General features: G+C 36.5%; 2 protein-coding genes across 2 annotated transcripts; both read left to right on the top strand.

The window, feature by feature from the left end:
- The first annotated feature begins 1,502 nt into the window (after nucleotides 1-1,502).
- Nucleotides 1,503-10,097, top strand: LOC149051351 (adhesion G protein-coupled receptor L4-like). The gene is made up of 17 exons (XM_089213970.1): nucleotides 1,503-1,810; nucleotides 3,430-3,786; nucleotides 4,072-4,106; nucleotides 4,954-5,146; nucleotides 5,451-5,558; nucleotides 5,695-5,782; nucleotides 5,968-6,058; nucleotides 6,249-6,298; nucleotides 6,723-6,861; nucleotides 7,043-7,137; nucleotides 7,576-7,678; nucleotides 7,983-8,133; nucleotides 8,418-8,499; nucleotides 8,892-8,958; nucleotides 9,043-9,125; nucleotides 9,395-9,515; nucleotides 9,726-10,097. Exons 1-17 carry the CDS (start codon nucleotides 1,729-1,731, stop codon nucleotides 9,855-9,857), a joined length of 1,977 nt encoding a protein of 658 aa, XP_089070096.1. The 5' UTR covers nucleotides 1,503-1,728; the 3' UTR covers nucleotides 9,858-10,097.
- A 1,962-nt stretch (nucleotides 10,098-12,059) lies between these two features.
- Nucleotides 12,060-22,969, top strand: LOC113673310 (adhesion G protein-coupled receptor D1). Its single transcript, XM_089213963.1, has 18 exons — nucleotides 12,060-12,316; nucleotides 14,227-14,256; nucleotides 14,762-15,135; nucleotides 15,877-16,066; nucleotides 17,986-18,090; nucleotides 18,440-18,527; nucleotides 18,801-18,879; nucleotides 19,490-19,536; nucleotides 19,787-19,916; nucleotides 20,077-20,171; nucleotides 20,372-20,474; nucleotides 20,572-20,722; nucleotides 20,858-20,942; nucleotides 21,216-21,282; nucleotides 21,807-21,889; nucleotides 22,029-22,149; nucleotides 22,438-22,479; nucleotides 22,656-22,969. The coding sequence occupies exons 1-18, from the start codon at nucleotides 12,241-12,243 to the stop codon at nucleotides 22,827-22,829; spliced, it is 2,040 nt and encodes a 679-aa protein (XP_089070089.1). The 5' UTR covers nucleotides 12,060-12,240; the 3' UTR covers nucleotides 22,830-22,969.

The raw sequence follows: 22,969 nt of genomic DNA, 5'->3' as shown, positions 1-22,969 counted from the left end.
TACGTGTTAGCGTTACGAGCGTTTGGCATCTTAATTGCAATTTCAATCATACTGCCACAGGGCATTGATATAAAGACTTTGTAAGCTTTCATCGCAAAAAAAAAAAACAAAGAGAATGGGAGAATTAGAATATCAGGTATGTTTTCTGTACCGCGTCTGTATTGTTTTCTGTTTGATAAATTGTCGGAGATCCGATGGTCATAACCACAAATTCTAGTTTGATATGCATGCGAAAACTGAAAATAATATTGAACCTAAATGGAATGTTCTATTATGGAAAACCTCATCTTTTTATAAAGCCTTTGCCACCAGTGTGTAAGGCGATATTGATCTACCCGTCATCCACCTGTTTATGTACGTAAATATGACAATTTGACATTGGAGATGTTATAATGAACCTACGAGCTTAAAAGCTAAGTTCCTTTTAGGCCATAAGTGGAAAAGATTCGGACTCAAACCGTTTACAGTCTCACTCCGCACTAAGTGAGACTTGCATCAAATCATTTTACATCGCTGCGTAGGGCCTAGGTGAAGCAGTCTGAATAAGCAATATTTCGAGAAAACTAAAGCTAAAAATAGAGTTGTGAGCGAAAGAAGAAATAACAATTTATTTAAATGCTAAAATATGCGAGAATTTTTCATTAGTATGTTTATAATTGATGGCCTCGCGGACGTTTGATGACCTTAGGAAAAGAAATAGCAATGATTATCACATCCTTGAGTCCGTCTTAATTTTTCGTTTTCTCCTTTTCCTCTATATCCTTGACCTAATAATTCTCGTTTTGTCGACATTAAAATGAAATATTTTATTTCCTTCTAATACCAATAGAATAAGATTTAAAATCCTTATTTTATATCCTTCAATTGCTATCTACTGTCAACTTAGTTAATTTGTTGTCTTTAAAAATGTCTATATTCGTAATAACGCCAATCAAATAGTTTGAGGAGTTAAATCTTAAAAAAGGTTTTTACGTTTCAAATTGTCAAAGGAAAAATATAATTTTTTTGGTCTTTCATTTAGGGGTACAAAAAGAAGGGAAATATATTGTGATAAGAAAATTTCCCCTGGTAGAAATGATAAAATATTCAACCAAAAATGTGCTCAACCTCATGACAGTTTGTCATGCAAACTAGGAAATTCAGCTTAGTTTTCAATAAGGACACCTATTGAGTTGAACACTCTTTGTTTTGTTTTAATCCTCATTCATTACACATCTCTCATTGGCGATTTTGTTAACACAAATGCACCAATCTGCGCCTAAACTATGGGTGAATTAGAATTTTAAAAAATACCGGAAAAAAACAGTGGTGCGACTAATTGACTTGTCATTAGCTATTTCATAGCAAGTTTGAAAACTATTTTGTTGGTGAGGAATTTTATTGGAAAAAAGTAGCTAGAGTGAGAAAATTTTCGTTTCCTCTATAACGAACACAATGAAAAAAAAACATCCACCTGCTATTTTCCATGACACTTTTGGGTATGAGAAATAATTATTCTTGTCATGTCTTGCTATTGTCTCAATTTATGAAGTAAATACAGACCCAGCTAGTCAATTTAGAGCCAACAAACCTTAGGAATAATGTGTTAGAAACTCACACCTAGTTTGGTCTCTGCTCTATTCCTTGTTCGCTCAAGGTCGAACGTATCTCTGTGTCTACCGTCTACCCAAAGCCATTGAAAAAAAATTAATACCTTCATCACTATTTCACGAGACGGTGATCTCAACAATGGCGAATTCATATCTGAAAGTTAGAAAAGAAACTCTAGTCAAAATGTTCCGGATAACGGTTTTTCTTGCACTAATGGTTGGTGAGTATGAAAAAGTAAAATGGTAACCTTTATATATGTAAACTTTTAAAAAAGTCCATATGTTAAGTAGGCTATTGGTTCTATGTTGTACTTTCAATTTCGCTTGTTTTTCGACGGAGCCCTTTAAAGCTCTCTTAGACGCTCTTTAAAGTAAAAGTACGGTATAGAAAATTTTAATTCTAGTGAAAGAACTCTTCCTTAGGAATCCGAAAATAATTCCCGTTTTGTCCAGTTCGGAACGGAACCCACACAAATGCAGTTGAAACAAACAAATTCCAATTCGCCAAGCACTGAGACGTCATTTGTGGTAAAATTGATATCCTAAGCTAACAATGTTCGACAACGGGAGACTTCCTGACGCTCTCCATGTAACATGAGGCTCTGTTTATATATATATCAAACAAACTTGGAATAGGAGGCCTCCTATATTAAATTTTCCCAAAGTAGGTTATGTGGTAATTCTCTAAAGTACTCTTACTTTCAATTTTATCTTGTTCACTTCCATATTTAGTCATAATTTTCAAAAGCAAAAGAGTGAATTTCCTTGGTCTTATGACCTCCATTAGGTAAACAAAGCATACAAGCTATTAAGGTTATTTACAGTTTAATCAAAACTATAACAAAATTCTCGAACGTGATTGGTTATCATGAGCCCGATTTGAGCACTAATAGGACAGTGTACGCGTCATGCTTGTAATTGGACAGTGTAATAGGACGGTTTACGCGTCATGCCTGTGTAAGTGGACAGAACGCGTCATATCCGCGTGCTATTGTCTCGCATTTTCCCGAGTTAACTAATGTTTTTTTTTCTTTTGTTGTTTTTTTTTTCTAATATAAAAACGTATATCCGATGTCTAGTTTCTTTCTCGAGTTTTGTTATAGTTTTGATTAATTGGTAACAGGACTTTGTGTCGTCCAATTCTGTCTGCAATCATACTCGTAATTAACAAATCGGACTCCCGCTTCGTGGTCGTCCGATTTTCTTAATCAATTGTATGATTACAGACCGAATTGGACTCCACTCATCATTACCATTATAAATATTGCGGTGAAGTTCACCCTTGGGTCAAAAGATTACAACACCACTTTTAATAAAAAGGCTGACAATAAACTGCCACTGTTTTTTTTTTTGTTGTTTTTTTTGTTTTTACTCCGGTTTGCATCAGACTAGCTTGCAAACAACTTTGTATGATACAAAAAGAAACCTTATGTTTTAGCAAAGTATTACCGTCAAGTACCGATTACCTGTTCTGTGCTTTGGCATTATACGTATAGACGTGGACGATGGCCTCTTGTGTTTAGGTACAGCTGTGTGATTTTTTTCCGTTGAAATTTACGCACTGAACCCAAGGATACCAAAGGGTATGCCCAACGATACTTGAAACAGGCTATCGCATGGATATGTATTTCTGTGCTCTTTTTAGTGACTATCGCATCGTCTTTATCGAGCAAGGAACTGAAATGAATAATGGAAATTGTGACAGTCACCAACGAATGTTCTGCTCCCTAGTAATAATCTAACAGGAAATTTAAGCTGAAAAAGAAATGTTTAAGTCGTCATTGAGAGTTAGGTACAGTCAGGTATTTTCTCTCAAATTTAATCCATGTTTGTTTTTCAGGTCATAGTAACCAGTGCTCCAGAAAACACGCAGAAATGAAACTTCCGAGGATAAAAGACAACTGTCCGCGGGTTGATGACATAACTAAGGAGCCTCCGTTAAAAATCAAATGCCGCAGAGGGAATTGTGCTGAATGGTGCGAAACCTTCGGTGATTGTCTCCAGCAATCCTTTGAGTGGCGGGAAAAATGCGCACAGAAGTTTAAAAAACTCTATAGGGGACATCGCCGGACAAAGATCAAGGTGAATGCCAGAGGAAATCAGTCATCATATAACATTGACGTCAAATTTTGTGGATGGAAGAGTCGTTACAAAGTTTACACCATTAAGTTACTTGATAGCGTATCGCAAGAAAATGGTATGTATAAGGTTCCTTTTGTTTTAAACATGAGATCATTCCTCATTAAGAATTTCATTAATTTGTTTATTCATAAATCCATCCGGCCGTCCGATCTCTCGATCGCTCCTTCGCTTTTTCGATCTCAGTCAGTCATCTATCAATCTCGTGTTTTCCTTACTCATCAGTTTACTTATTCATTTATTTATTATTATTATTTTTTTTAATTGACCCCTCGTTTATTCAAATCAATAAACCATCTTTCGGGATTATGATGAGTGCTACTTATATGTCCTTTCTACATAGGTGATCTGCAAGAAGGGGAAAATTTACGCAAAGAGGTACTTTATTTATGTTTTTGAAAAAACATATATATCGCTTTTAATTTTTTGGGTAGGAAGTTAATTCTCGCTTCTTGATATGCCTGCATAGATTACGTCACTTTTCATCGTGAAACTCCTTTACGCAGAACTGTCTGCATCCCCACAATTGACATGAAAAGGACGCTGCTGTGTTTATAACACGGAAGCAATGCGAATGTTGATATTAACGCACACGCAGACCGTAATAGATATGATGGATGATAAAAAACATCATGGGATCTATTTACAAATGGAGAAGCCTTGAGTTTGCTCTTTTCTGTTGTAACGCATGCAGGAAGCAGTAAGGCACAAGAAGTCATCTCCTATCCCCCTCTCACCCCCCCCCCCTCCTCCCTCCAATACACTTGCTACAATAAGCCAATCAGAATCCTTGTCAGAAAGGTTCAAACAATCTGATTGGTTGGACAAGGTTTAATTAATGTAAAACCATCCAAATTCATAAAATATCAAAGTTCTGCAATAGATCACAACCTGGAATAATTTAGGCGGCCTATGTAATTTCTGATGCTTGCTTCACTGCGATGAGCGGAGACTGCCGCGATAGACCTCAGCATGATCGCTTTCGCTCTGGCACCGGCTTGATTTGTATGAATATTAACAGTTATGCCAGTTTGGCTATATTTTTCACAATTCCGTTTTGTTTTGTTTTGTTTTTCAACACGAAACTTAAACTAGATGCAAACTTTAGTGTGATAAGGTTTATCGTTCCCTTTTTAAAATTAAACCATTTTACCGTTTTTTTGAGGATTTGCTCAGCTCTTTGAAGTCCGTTGCCCTTTTTAAAATTAAACCATTTTACTGATAGTACTTGCTCAGCTCTTTGAAGTCCGTTACTGAGTATTATTCCGATGAGAAACGCAACAAAAGTGAAGATAAGAAGGAAAAGATAGAGGAAATGTTTTTTGAATTGACCGCGTTAGAAACATCCCTGCTGGAAACTGCACAACTCAAATTCAATCACACAACAAGCGAATTCAATATGAGCAGCATTTATGCAGGTAAGGCATTTTCTTAATATAATAAGTATGTTGAACGTCATTGTCGTTCCGATTCAAGGGCTGGCCATGAAGAGATGTTCATTACATGAAATAGCCTCGCAATAACATTTAAGGACAACATAATTATACTAAGCATGCAATAAACTAGTTCTTACTGTTCTATCTGTTTCAATTAAAACCTGATATTTTTTTTCCCTTAAAAAGGCTTAGGTAACCTTTTTCCCCTATCGAGTCAAACTGATCATTTTTATTGTTGATATTACTAATTGTTATTATTGATATCATTTTTACACCTTTCCGTTAGATGTTCTGGTCAGGAAAACTTTCTACCAAAATGAAAGCCACCACTTTCGTCTGGAAGAACCTAACGAGGAAAATTCCCTAAGCATTCCATCGGGAAACTTGGACAATGGTTAAAAAAGTTTATTTCAATATCTCGTGTTCCAATATTATTTACTTGTTGATGCATTTAGCTATGTTTTCATTTTTATTTTGTTAGTCGATATAGCGAAATTCACGAAATCGTTTCATCTTTATCGTTTTCTCAGGTTCAGTAGTACTTGGAATGATATACAAAGACCTCCATCAATTATTCATCACTAACCAGACAGAGAACAGTACTCTGAACAATTCCAGGTCACCCGGCAATTATAACTATACGCTTATTTTCCATCTTTGTATGCACAAAGACTGATAAATTTTCTTCAGACTAGAAACTGAAGAGTTTTTTACGTTAGACAATTTATATCTATTTCTCTTCTGTATACTTGAAACGGTGCATTTGAAGTTTAGTGATTCTTACTTTCATCGCTCTGAAATAGGGAAGTCACCTCCATTATTATGGCTGCCACAATAACTCCTCCACCCAAGAAACTTCAGGAAAATATAACTTTGACGTTCAAAAACATTAAGGTAACGAGACTTACGCTGTTCTTTCCTGCCGATTTTGTTATACCCTGTCATTTCTGGTTGAGCAATCTGAAATGAAATTCGCCTATTTTCAGTATGGATGTATTGTTTACGAATTCTAATTTCGCTAGAGTTCGATTTATGGTGCAAATTTTGTTTCATTGTTTAATTTATTATTGTTTCATTATTTTAGAATTCAAATAACAAGAAAAAGTGTATGTTCTGGAACATGTTGGATGATAGGTAAATATCATTCGAATGTCCCTCTTTTTTTTTTCTTTTTTTTTTTCTTTTTTTCTACTCAACTCTTACCATGAGGCTAGCGTTGGGCTAATTAAGTGGGAATAATGTACGATTCATGCTTACCGGCGTCGTCTCAGGTTGATGCGGACACTTATATCTAAATTAAGTCAAGTCGCGAAAATTATCCAGTTAGCTAAATTGTGTTGCCATTTGTTCAAATTTTTTTCACGTAAAGCTCTCCATGCGTGAAGAGCAAAATTTTGAGAACTAGTGAATACATGCAAGTTCTCACAGGAATAATCGTCTAACAAACGGATTTTCACACTTTGATAAGTTACATTCATTAAAAGATATGGGGTTCCGTTCGCATGTCTTGTGCACTAAAATCTCATTAGATCGATAAATTATCTATCTTACGTTTCAGTTCCATTGGCTGGTCAGGAGAAGGGTGCTATGTCAAATCTACTGATGCATACCAAACAGAGTGCACCTGCAATCATTTGACTCATTTTGCTGTTCTTCTGGACACATCTTCTGGAACAGAGACTGCCGATATATCGGCGGTAAGTGTCACCACAACGCCTGCAACTCCCCTGTACGATAGTATTTGCTGGTACATTCAAACAGATACCTATTGATTTAACATTTTAGTTCTTAAGGTAGAATAAAACTTGGTTAAGTCGATGTATTAAGATTGGTAAGTCTTTTAAAGTATTGTTTTCATTTATATTTTCACCCATAAAGAATGATGAAAAGAACTTGGAAATTCTCACATACATCGGGCTGACCCTCTCTGTAATTGGGATCTCATTGACGATAATCAGCTATGTTACTCTCACGTGAGTTAAGTAGTTAGAAATTAGAAATTTGTGTTAGTCAAAAAAGTGGACAATTGATCGCAAAAATGTTTCCAAGTATGCTGGGTTCTGTCAAAGGACAGACACGAGTGATACTCAGACCGTACTAACCGTATTTTGCTCCTTGTTTCCTCATTTCTTTGAGTTTCACGATGACGAGAAGACCTGGAGCCATCTACTGTATTCCTCGAAAAAAAAAATAATGATACGAAAAAAAAAAAAGGGGGGGGGGAACCCGTATCACTAACAATATCCTAGCCCTAACTTCTTAAAAAGAAAGAAAGAGTTATATTTATAAAATAAAGGGAAAAAACAATCACCTACATCGTAAATAACGAATGTCTCTTTTATTTCTTTTTAATGTTTTTTTTCTTTTCTTCTCTGGTCTATTTTTTTTTCTCGTTTTTCTTTGCGTGCCAGAGACATGAGACGACCTTTATCCCAGATTCGAGTGAGTCTCGTCGCCTCTCTTGGAGCAGGACAAATCATGTTTCTTGCCGGGATTAGAGCGACTGGGAACAAGGCAAGAATTCGGTGGAAATTGAAGTTTTTACAGTCCAAAACTGGGCAGTTTTAAATATTTCGGTTCTTTTTTCTTTTTTTTACATTTTTACTTTTGTCGAAAATTAGTTTTCTTGTATTTCAGTTAAAAACGGGGTTTATTATGAGCTGTGCTTCCTCTAAATCTTTCTTTTCGATCGGTCAGTCTCCAAAAAGAGTCAGGACGACAGCATTATCAATATTTACGAAGCAAATAAATCATGTGTCATTGTATATATCATTCAGGCAGATTGCAAAAATCCGTTTTCGTTTTCTATTTTCTCCAGGGAAGTTGCGTTACAGTGGCGGCCCTTATGCAGTACTTTTTGATGGCCGCCTTCTGCTGGATGCTGGTCGAGGGAATCTACCTCTACCTGTTTATTGTAAAGGTCTACAACGTTGGCAACAAGTTAAGAATGTGCCATGGAATTTCATGGGGTAAGGTACTCTATGGCTATTAAAATATTTAAACACTTTTATTACCATACTTTTATGTTGATCTAGTAACCTATGTCCCAGAAGTCCAACTAATTTTAGAAACAGTTCCTTCGAATTCAAGAATACGCTGCAAGGAACATACTCTATCACTTATATTGCGCAGTACATTCCTATATAGCTCTGACTAGGGGGTTCAAAAGGTAAATATCTAATGCGGAAAGGTAAATTATGCCCTTGACAGGTGAGAATAAGTTTCAAATCTGATTTTTGTTTCAATTCTGTAGGCCTTCCCGCGCTCGTCGTTGCCATATCACTGAGTATTGCAGCTGGAAGAGATGGGATCGGAAGTTTTTTGGCTAATAAATAGTTAGGAGAGTTTCATTGTACTGATCTAATGTCATCACACTCAAGTTTCCAGGAACTGATGTAACACAAGCATTTTAGAAAACGAACAACGAACTTGTTACAGCTGAAAAAAATGCACGTATAATTAAAAAAAATGATCCTTTTTCGTTTTTTTTTTATGTACCGGCTTATTGTTATTGTGTTTTAAGATGGAAGACAAAAGTTCTGAGCCTTAAGATCGGTTTTGAATCGGATTGTTTAGGTTGTAATTATGGATTCCATCAGTCTATATTCTGTAGAAAAGGCATTCAATGTGTGGAAAGTCCATATTGGTATTTCAAGTAATCATTTACAATCACATCATCTATTTATAGCTTAACCTGTTTTTGTTTTGTTTTGTGTTTTCATTAAAGCTGCTGGATGTCTTCTGCCAATGGTCTGATCTGGATATTTATAGTATTTGTCGTGCTGATTGAATTTGTAAGTGAAAATAACCAGGATAATCATTATCGAAACTAAGAAAAACTTTCAAGGGGTTCACATGGGTCTATTTTCTTCTTTAAGTTTAACATTCTGATCCTCGGGCGGGTTATCAAGGAGATGGTGACTATGCAACAAGAGAAGGACAAACGTAGCGAACAAATAAGGTATGGTCTTCTCCATAGAAGGAAATCCGGCCTCCGGAATGTTGGGTCTTGGAATCAGCTCCTTCTCTAGAAAACAACAATCTGGGATCCAACCTTTTCAAAAATCTACCGAGGAAGAGTCCGAAGTCCGAAAAGGAACAATGAGAAACCATCTTGATAGAATTTCTACCTAATAGAGCTTTTTCATCAAATATCACATCATCAAAAGTCCCTTATTTTGCTATTTTTTTGTTACTGTTGTTGTTTTTTATTTGTTTTGTTTTATCCAGACTTGGTGTGAAGGCATGCATAGTTATGATTCCTCTGCTGGGAATCTCGTGGTTATTTGGGTTATTGGCACCCTTACACAAAGCTTTCGCCTACATCTTCACGATTCTCAACTCTTCACAGGTGAGATGTAGATAAATGTCTGTGGAGATCAAAAGACGTTATATTCTGTCAGATGCACAGTCCCGGGAACCTTGGGATGGTGTTATGTTGAACTCATTACTCTGCCAACTCAATGGTTTAAAAACTGTGTAAATCTCGTGAAAATCATAATCAAATCATCATCGTCATGATTTAAAAAAAAAAACTTCTCACATCCCATTAATTCAACAGGGTTTCGTGATCTTTCTTCTTCACTGCGTGAGGAACAGCGAGGTCAGTGATTTATCGCTTAAAATTGCATCACAAGGTCCGGTCTTACATCGGTTTTTGAAATTACAGTGGAGACTAGGAAGTTCTATTTAATTTAAATGTCATTTCAAAGAAATTAAGCCCTAGTTCAAAGGGCTCGTGCATAGAAACAGACTAACTGGAAAGCAAAAGCAACAGGACAAACGCAAGAACTATAGGACTAAAATTATCATTGTACTCACATGTTCTCTAGGGTATGGAGCTCCACAAGTGCGCAGGAGCTCCGCTGTTAAACAAATTTTCGTGGCTGAGGATGAGGGTGGGGGAAGAAAGAAGAAAGGACATGGATTCCAGATCAAGAGTCAGAATATAAATTTCATGTTGATTATATTTCCTAGAGAGAGAAAATAAAAAGAAATTATACGACATTTTTTACATTTTATGTCGATACACGTGCAGATTAACTCCAGGTGGCTGAATGACGTCTAAGTTAGTTGTGACTTGTGAGAATTGGCTGTTGTTGAAAGCCTGTACATCATAAAGTCAAGGAAAAAAGAGTACGACTTACAAACTCCTTGAATGCAAAAATGTGGCTAATTTAACTTGCAATTTACAGGTAAGAGCTCGTTTGAGAAGAAGGATTCAGGCCATCTTTTTAGCAATGGATGTTGGAACTAGCGCTAAACGAACATCCGTAATGCCTTCAGAAGTAAACGAGGATTCCACAGCCATTGCTGCGCCGAGAAAAATAAAGGTTCACCCATTGAGTGACGGCGAAAAATCTAAAAGAGTCTCGAACAAAACCTCTATGTAGTTGCCGATATGTTACATTGTACATAACAACTATAACTTCGTAGTGCGGTATATACAAGCAAGGTATTGTAAGTAAGGAATCCGTCAGCTAATTATTCAATATAATATCAGAATAGAACTCTGACATAAAGGCCACGAAAAAAAAAAAAAAAAAAACCAAAACAAAACAAAACGATAGTCAGGGAAGTAAGTAAGTCGCTCTCTCTAGTGACGAGAGTCCTAATTTGTTTCAAGTTTTTTCAGCTGCTAATACTAAACCTTAAGTTGGTTTGTTAGTGCATGGTCTGTGATTTGAGACCAGAGCCCGGTTTCTATACAAGAAACTATTGAACGTTGAGGTTTTGATCTGCTATTTGTAGATGCATATGCATTTTGAATTAATTTCTGCTAACTCATGATTACCAAACGTAAAGCATTTCATGTTCTTAGAAAGTTAATTTAATTGATGAATCCATGGTATGACATTTGCATCTGCTTTTAAAAAGATGGAAACGGCCAACATTTAAAGCTTGTAATTAAAGCTCTCCGTGGAGATTGAGACCATATTAATCTTAGCATGTCTCTTTACAGCGTAGGTCTGTGTAAAAAGAAAAAAAAAAACACTTTTGGCACCCCCCCCCCCCTTAAAAAACCAAGCAAAGTTGAGGCTTTGTAATTTGGTCGATATAGTCTCTTAACATCGCCTTAGGGGTTACTGTACTGCCTTCGCTCTGCAAAGCACTACAGGGATAGGATAAAGGACAGAGTGTTAAGACTTCCCGTGGCTTACGCATGCCTGGGCCATCTAAGGACTTGGCGTAGCCTGGCTGCCTAAAGCAGTTTAGCTCCAACCCATTTTGTTTCCTTCTTTTTTTTTTTTTTTTTTTCGTGCATTTTGGACTGTCTGTCTCTTGTTATCACCTTTTAATAAAGCAAAAACGAAAGAAATTTGGACGAAAGACATTCAAAGAACCCAATACTTTTCCACTCGAGAGACTGATAAAGCAATATCAATTATCTACTGTACTACACATTTTGCTTCCGCTGAACATAAGCTGATAACGGCAAGTAAATTAATCTTCCAAAAAAACATTATGTGTTTGCGTGACAAGCATTTAGCATTTTAATTGCTATTTCAATCATACTGCCTCAGGTCATTGACATAAAGACCCTGACAGCTTTCAACTGAAAACAAAACACAGAATGGTAGAATTAGAATATTAGGTATCTTTTCTTCACCGCGTCTGTATTGTATTCTGTTTGATTTATCGCCGGATACCCGATAGTCACAAGAACAAGTTCCAGTTTGATTTGCATGAGAAAACTGAAAATAACACTGAATCTAAATTAAATGCCATATTATGGAAAACCATATCTTTTTATAACTATTTCATTATTAGTGTACGGGGCGATATTAGTCTAACCATAATCATAATCATCCACCTGTTTTTGTCTGTAATTATGACAATGTGACAGTATAGATGTTATTATGAATCTACGAGCTGAAAAGTTAATTCCTTTTAGGCCATGAGGGGAAAGGATTCGCACTCAAATCGTTTGTAGTCTCACTCTGCACTAAGTGAAATTTTCACCAAATCGTTTTAACATCGCTGTGTAGGGCCCAAAGTGAAGCAGTCTGAATAAGTGCTCTTCGCGAGGCAAATTCGCCGCTATCAATATTCTCATCGATAATTTGGATCCTTGAATGTTAAAGAAGAACCCCCTCTTCTGGACGAAACCTTTCGACGAAATGCTTTTGCATGGAATCTTAATCATTTTTGGTAAGTACTTATATGAAACCAATTCGCTGTAATCAAGCAGTTTAACTAGCTTCCTGTTATATTTTCTTCCTGATACCATCACAGTATGTTTCCCAAATGTTTTGATGCAATTGATCGACGTGAAGTCTGGTACGAAAAAAGAAAAAGGAGGAGACGAAAACAATTTTAAAAGCCGAGAGCTTTTTTTTTTAAATTTCTCCAGATTGTTCCCCTTGTCATATCATAGCTATAGCTAAATCGAAAGACAAACACGATGTAATTTAGGTGGCGAAACCGGAACGCAAGAGATACCCCCTTTCCTAAAATTCTTGCCCAAACGTTTTTGATTTTCTCTGACTTATTTTTATTTTCCACGCGGACATTGAGCACGACTGTCTTATATTCATTTCCTTTCTTGCAGTAAACGTAGTCGTTCGTTAGAGCGAGGTGACAATGGAACGGCTTTCTCTATTTAAGCAGATGTACTTTCTAAACCGTTCTATTGATTTAAGCACTCTCTTACGACGGAAGCCTTTCAAGCAATAATTAGACCAGAAAACAGAAATCGATCTGAAATGTTTCAAATATATGAGTCATTATAGTAATAAGTTACGAGAATTGTGCTAGGTTTTTTTTTTTTTTTTCTGGGCAATTCGACTCTCAAGAAAAACTTTAGCGATGTCCCGGTATAGTTTACATAACAGGAACACTGAATTCTGACGGAAAAATAGGCATCACAGGGCCCTATAAGTTATCAAGGCCTATTCAGGGTCTCATGCTTCACTGGGTAAAGCTTACGATACCGTTACATTTTCTTTTAGTTATCTAGTTAGAGGCAATCTCTGAAAATTCCACTTTGCGTCCCTTGCTATAGATGCTTTGTTGAATATACAAAAAATAAATAATAATAATAATAATTAAAAAATTTAAACATTTCCAATTTTTTTTATTTTGACATGAGGATTCAAACTCGGCACAATTCCTTTGACTAGTTAATCTCTCACTTCATGTTCGTTTTAAAGGATCCTTCGACCACAAACATTGCGCGCTTATTCTGCTATTTTCTATGCTATCTAAACTCGTGAAATTTTCATTGTGGTCTATCATCCAACCGCATCAGAGCGATTTAGATACATTAAGGTCTTAGATGGTTGTGGCAGTCTTCTGAAATTATAAGTTGTTTATTCTAGACACATATTTTAGTTTCTCGCAATTTCCTCGAGGAAACTTCTTGTATCTGGAACCGTCGATGGCTTCTCGCGTTCCTTCACTTGAAAGGCTTAAAGCCACGGAGAGAACGAAATGGATTTTACTTCAAAAGCCTTATTCTACCTGTGGAATGGCGGAAAGTCTTGGCTAAAAGGTTCAAATAAGAGCCAATTTGTAGAGATTTTATTGCATCAAAGCGTCGACAAACTCCGCGCGAGGTGCGGGACACAAGGAGCAAATGACGAGTCAAAAAAGTATTACTTCTGCCATTCGCAAGCCATTTTAAGCTTCTGCCCTCAGGGTAGCTCCGACCAGGATATGTTTTAACGACTTTCCTTTCCAATGTGATTAAGTGCGTTGGTTTTTAATAAGGTGTCATTTTCTCCACATTGGCGACAAATATCTTCCATCCCCTTCTTTAAGCATATTTTGAAACTCTGTACGTTTCCACCACAAGTGAAGGGTATCAGATTTGTTTTTAAGGTGCGTAACGCTCCTCCCTCTACAAATCCTCCCTCTACGACTGGTAAAGCACGACACTTGCAAGGCGTTGAGTGAAATGCGAACGATTTTGTCAGCAGTTGCCCCTATATGGTTGACTAGGTAGTCTTACGTCTCCTTCTGGTATCTTACTATCTAAGTACTTGTTTTTCTATTGATTCCCCTGACCCCCTCCCGTCTCCACCCCTCAATCATTTCTTTTGGTTTTGTCTTTATTTCAGGTGCTATGACTGTGCCAACTTCAGCACGAGGTATGTATTGTTTTGCTTAAAAAAAAAGAAAATTAGAAAATTATCATTAAGGTTCAACATTGTTCAACTTATTATCCTCTGTCGTCAGAGGTTATACACTATATTATATCTTGCCAGATAAATTATAAAATGTGACCTAGTCCGAAAGATCACTGATTTGTCATTGCTGGTAATTATTCCTACAAAATAGGGGGGACAAGTAAACAAAGGGAGGTTTCGGTCTATAAACTTTAAAAAGTGGCATCAAACTCCAAGCAGGCCCATCTTACACAATTCAGAGAAAATTCAGAAAAAGCTGAGGGTTCTGAAAACCCTAGTTATCTCTAGCTGGGGTGGAATTCGAGTAGTAAAAGGAAAAAAAATCAAGTGAAAAGAAAGTTCAATCAAGTAAATTTACTCACGGAAAAATACTAATTTAACAAAAATATAAAAAGTATGTGAACGAACGAGGAACAGCATTGACATTTAAAAATGTCTCCATTTAATGTTTTCATATCTAACACAGATGGGCATTGCTCCCGCCCTAATTATACACTCGGACCCTCAGAGCTGAACCGTTCAGTCTGTCAGCAGTATGTTAGAAAAATGTCTCAGCAATGGCATAGGATGAAATGTGGCAATAAAACACCTACATCCATTGACAAAACCTGTTGTCGCTCTTGGTGTGAGCAGTTGACTTCCTGTTTCAGTCAGTTGCCTTTTTGGAAAGAAGACTGTGTTAGAATGTGGAGATGCAGGGAAAATAAAAACCCTCGCAAACAGATTTCTATTATATTGACAAATACAACAGACTCGTCGTACTTGGGCAGAATCAAAGTGAAACAGTGCTGGGCGAGGAAACCGAATTTTCCCACCATTAAGATAACGCCATCAAGCGAAGTACGTGTATTTGTTTTCTTGTAACATTTTCAGTGCCTATTGTTGTTGTTACTTTAATTTCACCCTTTAGAAAGTGTAGAAACCAATCCCACTCTAAGCGCTAGTCGGCGCAGCTATCGATACAAGTTCGACTCGCAAGCAATGCAAATAAGAGGATTGAGCTCGAGTAGAAAATTGGTGCAGTGGCGAGTACGTTTTTCCTTATGTTGTCAATATTTCCTGTGTTATTCGTATTTGCTATTTATAATTTTGTAAACAGTTATTCCATTCTCAATGCATTATGGTTAAGAATATATGAAAGTCATATATTTGAACTGCGGATAAAGACGTGAATGAAATGATTCATGACCAGCTCCCAGTTGGCTTGTTAGCTCAGTTGGTAGAGCGCTGCACTGGTTTCGCAGAGGTCATGGGTTCAAATCCCGTACAGGCCTGAATTGTTTTCAGGCCTTATTTTCACTACTGCCTAAGTAGTGCACATTACTGCGAGGATCACTTTCATTCACGTCAATTCATTATGTTGGTTATACTTTGCTCAGAAACCATGGCAATAACGTATAAATAGAAGACGTCAGTAAATTAAAACTCCTCTTAAGTTTATTGCTTGTGCCTTGGTTAAAGAAAGCTTTTCCACAGACTGTGTAGCCCAGAATTTATCAATTCCTTTAATAATTAGGCTACTTGAGGTTATGTCTAAACCAACTACTGATACCTTATTGAGACTTTTTTTCGCCCTCTCAGTTTTCAAACAAGAAACTTGTTGACACCATCCTAAAAGAAGTGATGGGGTCTTATGAAAATGATGTAAATCAAGAAAAGATGGAACGCACTTTCCTCACTATTAGTGATTTGGAGGAGTTCATTGGGAATTATGCTCAAAATCACCTTACTCAGACCGTACCTAAGATGTACAACAGTAGTGAACATGCAGGTGAGTAGATCTTAAAAGCTGGTTTGGAAGTCAGTTCTTGATTTCAAATTCGAAGTTCATCATTGCAGATTTTATAAACATTTGCTAACGCTACTACTTATTCGACGTTTTGGGTATAAGCTTTGTCTGTAGCCACCCTCCAGGGAATCATTTTCGCGACACCTGAAACGTGTTGGACCTCTTTTAAGGCAGTTTATATATATATATATATATATATATATATATATATATATATATATATATATATATATGTGTGTGTGTGTGTGTGTAGCACCCTCAATCAAGTTTACACACGAAGTCTCTGCACATTCAGTGAATTTCCTTGATACGACCGTTCTAAAGGACGATCAAGGCAACATCAGTACAGATGTTTATCAGAAACCAACTGATACTCATCCATACCTCCATTGGACATCAGCACATCCACCTCATCTGAAACGGAGCATCCCATACAGTCAAGCCTTGAGGTTGAGGCGAATATGCTCTTCAACAGACACATTGAAGAAACGAATCCTGGAATATTCGGATTTCTTTGTAGCGTGTGGTTATGCACAACGCAAAGTTCTCCACGAAATGCAGAAAGTGCTAACATTGACTCAAGAGGAATGTTTACAGACCAAAGAGCGTGAACCAACAGATCGAATTCCTCTGGTTACTACATTCAACCCCCATACCACATTTATTGCAGAAATTGCTAAACGAAATTGGAACTTTCTCAAATCAAAAGAAAGATTATCATTCATCTTCAACAAGCCACCTTTAGTAGCCTACCGACGACCGAAAAGTCTACGAGACAGACTTGTTCGTTCAAGATTTGTAAATGAAACACCTCAGAATTTGATACCAAAGGGATGTAGAGCATGTGAAAGAACGAAGTGTAGTTGGTGTAAAAAGATCAACCAGACCACAACTTTCACCAGTCCCAATAACAACAAGACCTATACCATATTTCATACAGTGGACTGCCAATCGTCATGGATCATTTACATAATCGAGTGCAACATTTGCAAACTTCAATACATTGGCAAAAGCGAAACTGCATTTAACCTACGGTTAAACAATCACAGAAACCATATTAAAAAGGGAGTGAGTAGCTGCGAACTCACGGAACACTTTTTACGTAACAAACGAACTCACGACTTTAACAATAATGTTACCATAACCATTATAGAGCAAATCCGAAAAGATCATTTAGAGACTGACAAAAAGAAAGAAGTTCTTAGAGAAAGAGAGATTTTTTGGCAAAGAACATTAAACTCCTTTCAGCCATATGGACTAAACAAAAGAACTGGATAAAGCTTTTACGCGAAAACCTTTATAAAGTTTTAGGTACATAAATTGTTTATAACATACGTTATAAAGGTTTTAAAACTGTTAACCAATTAGAAACACTAATTGTTTACGAGAGATTTTACTCAGCATTTAATTAAGCAACATGCACTGTACTACGTCACACAATTAACCAATTACGACTCTGTAACAATTGCATGTTAAGGCCCCTGAGGAAGGCTAATGCCGAAACGCGTCGGGTCTGGAATAAAGCGTTGAAAACGGAAGCACATTCTCCATTGTGCAAATTATATATATATATATATATATATATATATATATGTTCTTCAATATCGTCATACTTATGAATAAGTCATAAACAGGGGAAAATGAATCAATAAACTAATAATATAAAAATAAGAAACTCTTTGAATTCATTGCAGTGATATGTTTTTTGATTTAAAAATGATCACTAGCAGTTTATCTGAAAATTAAATAGAGAACGCTCCTTTGACTGATAACCCCTGAAAACTACTTGCATTTACTACCTCCAAGTGATGATTCTTCAGTTTTTTACTCCTAAATCTTTTGAGGACGATAACTTGTTTATTTTGGCCCTCACGTAAAATAAGTCGCTGTTTTGCAATTAGATATATTGGTCAGGAAGATTTTCCACGACAATGAGACTGGAGTACAATTTGAGGATGATAAAGGAGAAAACTACGTCAGCCTTCCTGTTACAGGCTTCGATAAGGGTTGGAGAGCTATATTTTTCACTTTTTTTTAGCATAGAAAATGATATATTTTTCTCTTATTATTCAAATTATTTTAGCGATTATCTGTGTTCTTGGTCAAAAGGGGACTGGGTTTCAAGTATTAAAGACATCGAAAATGAATGGCTGATATCTTAAGCTGGTTGTTTTGGTTTTCTTTAATTTTATTTTCAGTTCATTTCTCCTTTGGTCGAAATCGTTTATTCTTATAACAAAGCTGGGCATATCAATGAAACATGCCAATAAAAGCGCAATGTTTTAAACCGTGATAACTTGTCCTTTTTTTAAAAACTCTCGAAGTAATACAATTGTTTCTATTATTACATCTTAGGATCAGTTGTACTTTGTGTCATTTACAAAGATCTCCATAAAGTATTCCTGAAAAACCAGACCGACTCTACTCCTCTCAATAGATTCAGGTTTGCTAAAACTTAGTATTGCATTTCGTATCTTTTCTTTTAAATTAATCTATTTTGGTGTGCTGATAGCCTACGAAGGGAATGTTAATAGTAAAATAGAGATATCCTCGACCTCATTTTCCCCTTTGTTTTTGTTTCTTTCGTCCTGATTCTCTTTTGCTATCTTTTTATTAATTTCTCTTTTTGTCCTTTGTCGGTCCGTTTGTTTGTTTGATTGGTTTTTTTTTTTGGAATTTTTTTTTCTTGTTTATTTGTCTTTTGGTTATTCATTAGCAATATCTTATCTGCAACGATATGGCCGAGGAACAACACTTTCAGGAAGAATGTTACATTGAAATTTAAAAACGTAGCGGTAAGTTACAATTAATCAAAAGAGAGCTCCATCTGAATTCGTAACACTATAAAGGAATTTACACAGATTTTGCCAATTTATCTTCCTTTTGCATCCCTTTGATCCATTCTTGTCTTGTTACATATTTTGTTGTTGTTGTTTGTTGCTGTTATTGTTGTTGCTCGTTGTCGTGTGTATTATTGATTTCGTTTGTTTGGTTTTGCTTTACTTTTGTTATTCCGCTGTCATTTTCATTTTTTCTTTTTTTGTTTTGTTTTGATTTGATTAGATTTGGTTTTTTTTCCCTTATTATTACTATCATTATTATCAATGTTATCATCACCATCATCGCTATTCTTTTTTATTATGATTATTATCGTTACTATTAGTATTATTAGTATCATCATCATCTTATCACGTCAAGGTCTTATTTATTTCGTTTTAGGAGTTTCTTTAAAGGAAGAGGAACTAGACCAGAAGTCTTGTGAACAATTCCTTGACATGTGTCACAAAGTGATGGGGGAGGGGGGAGGGGGAGGGTTTTAAAAAAATCCGGCGAGAGCACTCCCAACGACACATTAGCCACCAAGTCGCTGCACTACGTAATACTAGCAGTACTTTACGGTTTCAGAACGCGTCGAACAGAAGCTGTGTGTTTTGGAATACTTCGGAAAACAGGTGAAAAGCTTTCAATGAATTGATGACATCGTTCACTTCAAATAATAAATTTGCTTAAGGACTTTGCTTTTATGCACTGGTACATCACATTGTGTGTTCATCTCTTACTCCTTTCTCTTACTCATTCTTTTTCTCCTTCTCAGGCTTCCACGTGCCAAGGTCTCTAAAACTGGCTATTGTTTTGTTTCTTATGTTCATTAACTGACTACTTTATGACTGCTTTTCTAACTGTTTTCTGGTGTCATTCTAGATGGTCCGGACAAGGGTGCCTCCTGCTATCGAGGAATGACTCTTACACCGAGTGTAGCTGCAATCATTTGACTCACTTTGCGCTTCTTATGCAGTTTGACAGGGGGACTAGTGATAACGGTTTAACCAAGGTAAGAATATTGCTAAGCATACATGCATTGATTTCAGAAGGCACTAAGACTAGATAGCATTGGTGTGGTACTTTTTCATACATTTACATTAATCCAGCTATATGATGTGGCCCTCTTCCGTTACAAGTATTGAATCACTGTTTTTGTATTCATTTCTAAGACTGACGAAAAAGCGCTGGAAATACTCACATATGTGGGCTTGTCTTTCTCTCTGGTTGGAATCACTTTAACGATCACCAGTTATGCTGTTCTTACGTAAGTACATGACATAGTTCCACGCAAGCATTCCAAAGCAAACCGAGGATAAAGACTTAACAAGAAATGATATCAGTTTAAATGTGCATAGCTAAGATTCCTCTAGGCAGCCAAGTCGAATCATGAAAATATAACCAGGCTTTGTATAAAATGAGGATAGAACTGATGTAGAATAAAATCAGTCATTTGCTTTTGACTAGAGACATGAGGGGGCCCTTATCTCAGATTCGAGTGAGTCTAGTCGCTTCACTTGGCGCAGGTCAACTTTTCTTCCTAACCGGAAGTGGTGCTGTTGAGAACAAGGTGAGATATTATATCAAACGAGAAGACAAGAATCTCTTTCGGTAAATCTTTATGACTTTCAACCAACTCTTAGCTCAAATTTTTCATTCCTGTGCAGTCTGCCTGTGTTACAGTAGCAGCTTTTGTTCAATATTTCCTAATGGCCGCTTTTTGCTGGATGTTGATCGAGGGAGTTTATCTCTACCTGTTTGTTGTAAAAGTTTACGACATCAACGACAAGATGAAGGTTTCACATGGATTTTCATGGGGTAACTATGAATTAAAAACCCATTCTCTCTTTGATAATCTTTTGAAAAGTAAAAGATGAAAATTGCCATCATCATCTTAGACATCATCATCATCATCGTTTGACTCTGTTTTCCCTTCGAATTTCGAATCCACAGGTCTACCCGCTCTCGTCGTTTCCATATCGTTGGGCATTGCAGCAGGAACCGGGCCGGGGATTAAAAGCTATGTCAGTGAGAAGTTGTAAGAAATAAATAATTTTTTTTTGGCAAGCGATTTCTGTCACGAATCCTGTTTTTTTTTGCTTTTTTTTTGTTTTTTTTGTTTTTGTTGTTTTCTTGTTTGCATTGTTTCAAATTTTAGTTTTTGTTTAAAGGTTGGCTTGTTTTTGTTGTTTTGTGATTTCTTTGTTGTTTTCAGTTGTAATCAAACATGGAAAGTACTGCGTACATGCATGGACAAAAAAATAATTAATTGATAATTTATAGAAGTTTCGCATAATTAATTTTTATTCAGCTGCTGGATGTCATCCTCTAACGGCATGGTCTGGATATTTGTTGTATTCGTTGTGCTGATTGAGTTGGTAAGTTAAATTCCTAAAGGTTTTTTTTTTTTTTCATTTTCATCTTTCACGCTTTGCTTTCGGGTATCTTTGCATCGTGAGCATTTTCCCCGCCGCTTTTTTTAACCTCTTTGACTCTGTTCAATAGTTTTCAACAAAACATGAAATATATGAAGGATACATTTTGCTTGAGGTGAACCCTATCGTTGGGAGATGCCATTAGCGGTTACTGTGCAAGATTTTTAGATTAGGACTGGTTCGAGTCTCTACCGGGTTATTGTGTTGTTTTGCTGGGCGAAACGTTTTGCGTTCACAATGATTTTAGCCATCTCCTCCCAGCTGTATAAATATTTACTAACGAATGGTCAAGGACACCAGAAAAATGTCTTGCAGAATGCTGGGGAAGGGGAAGGGTTAAAATTTTGACGACCATCCGCTAAGGCAAATAGGACCACTTAGCTCAAGTGCAAACTCCTGTTTCCTTTATAAAGTTTGATTGTTTTTAGATTTTGGTTTTTTTTTTTCATTCTTATCACTTTTTCCAGTTAAACACATTGATCCTAGTGCGAGTTATCAAGGAAATGACGATAATGCAGCATGTAAAAGACAAAATCAGCGAACAAATAAGGTAAGTATTTCAGCGGCGCCAGTGGTAGATTCATATAAGTCATTAGCCTCATACTTTGCTGCCTTATACGACTAATGTCAACTCACAACAATGGTAAAAGCAAATTATCTTGATTTTCTTTTTTTTCCTGATTTTATAGGCTTGGTGTCAGGGCATGCGTGGTGATGATTCCTTTGCTAGGGATCACGTGGCTATTTGGTCTTCTTTCGCCCCTGCATAAAGCGTTTGCGTACATTTTCACAATTTTCAACTCTACTCAGGTAAAATGAACACAGCTTTTAGGGATGAAATACGTGCTCATAAGATACCAACGTAAAAGCAAATTCTACGGCAAGTTGTACTACCCCTTCCTTACAAGTTTACTAGGTGGTAAACTTAGTGTAATACAGAGACAAAGTAGAGAACTTGTGATTAATAGCAGTAAAGGTTTGGACATTTTTGCTGCCCATGTACGTTTAATAGTGAGAGGTTTAGGGTTAGGGGGGGCTTGAAAGCACTATGAATCTACTAAAGGCGTTAATGGGGTTTCTGAAATTGCGATTTAACAGGGCTTCTTAATATTCCTCCTTCACTGTGTGAGAAATCCAGAGGTATGTTATCAAATGTTGTTTTAAGTCTCTTTGTAAACTTTATTTTTTTGCTCAGAGTTTTACCTGGCAAGGCTTCCACTTTGAAATAAGAAATTAAATTCGATGGTTGTATGTATGCGAAGCACATAGAGTTGTACAGTTCTTGAGATCGTTTTGATATCAACTTATTCATGCAGATTAGATCTCGTTTCAAGAGAAGGATCAACGCTGTCAACCCAACTGCAGATGAAGTAACAGGCGTTAAGCGAGCTTCGCAAGTAAATGAAACAATCAGCGTGATACTGCCAAGGAAATTGAATTTCCAGCCTCCTAATAACCATGAAAGTGGCTTTGGAATCTCTGAGATCTGAGTCGTCATCGTAGTGTTGTTCCTCAGCTTAAATCTGTGTATATCTTAAATTAAGAAAATTTTAGGTAAGGACAACCAGCTTCAGAAGGCTCTGAAAGCTTTGTATCGACCCGAAAAGTAATAAAAGAACGTCTCAAGTAA

This window comes from Pocillopora damicornis, chromosome 1 (genome assembly GCF_964200805.1).
Source record: "Pocillopora damicornis chromosome 1, jaPocDami1.2, whole genome shotgun sequence".
NCBI lineage: Eukaryota > Metazoa > Cnidaria > Anthozoa > Scleractinia > Pocilloporidae > Pocillopora > Pocillopora damicornis.
The sequence above is the reverse complement of the archived record's forward strand: the minus strand, read 5'-3'. Positions and strand labels throughout refer to the sequence as shown.

Excerpts from the sequence above, each read along its gene's own strand:
- LOC149051351 (XM_089213970.1), top strand. The coding sequence starts at position 1,729 with ATGGCGAATTCATATCTGAAAGTTAGAAAAGAAACTCTAGTCAAAATG. Across the intron at positions 6,299-6,722 it reads TGGAACATGTTGGATGATAG|TTCCATTGGCTGGTCAGGAG; the intron begins GTAAATATCATT and ends CTTACGTTTCAG. Across the intron at positions 9,516-9,725 it reads CGATTCTCAACTCTTCACAG|GGTTTCGTGATCTTTCTTCT; the intron begins GTGAGATGTAGA and ends TTAATTCAACAG.
- LOC113673310 (XM_089213963.1), top strand. The coding sequence starts at position 12,241 with ATGTTAAAGAAGAACCCCCTCTTCTGGACGAAACCTTTCGACGAAATG. Across the intron at positions 12,317-14,226 it reads TGGAATCTTAATCATTTTTG|GTGCTATGACTGTGCCAACT; the intron begins GTAAGTACTTAT and ends TCTTTATTTCAG. Across the intron at positions 21,890-22,028 it reads AAAATCAGCGAACAAATAAG|GCTTGGTGTCAGGGCATGCG; the intron begins GTAAGTATTTCA and ends CTGATTTTATAG.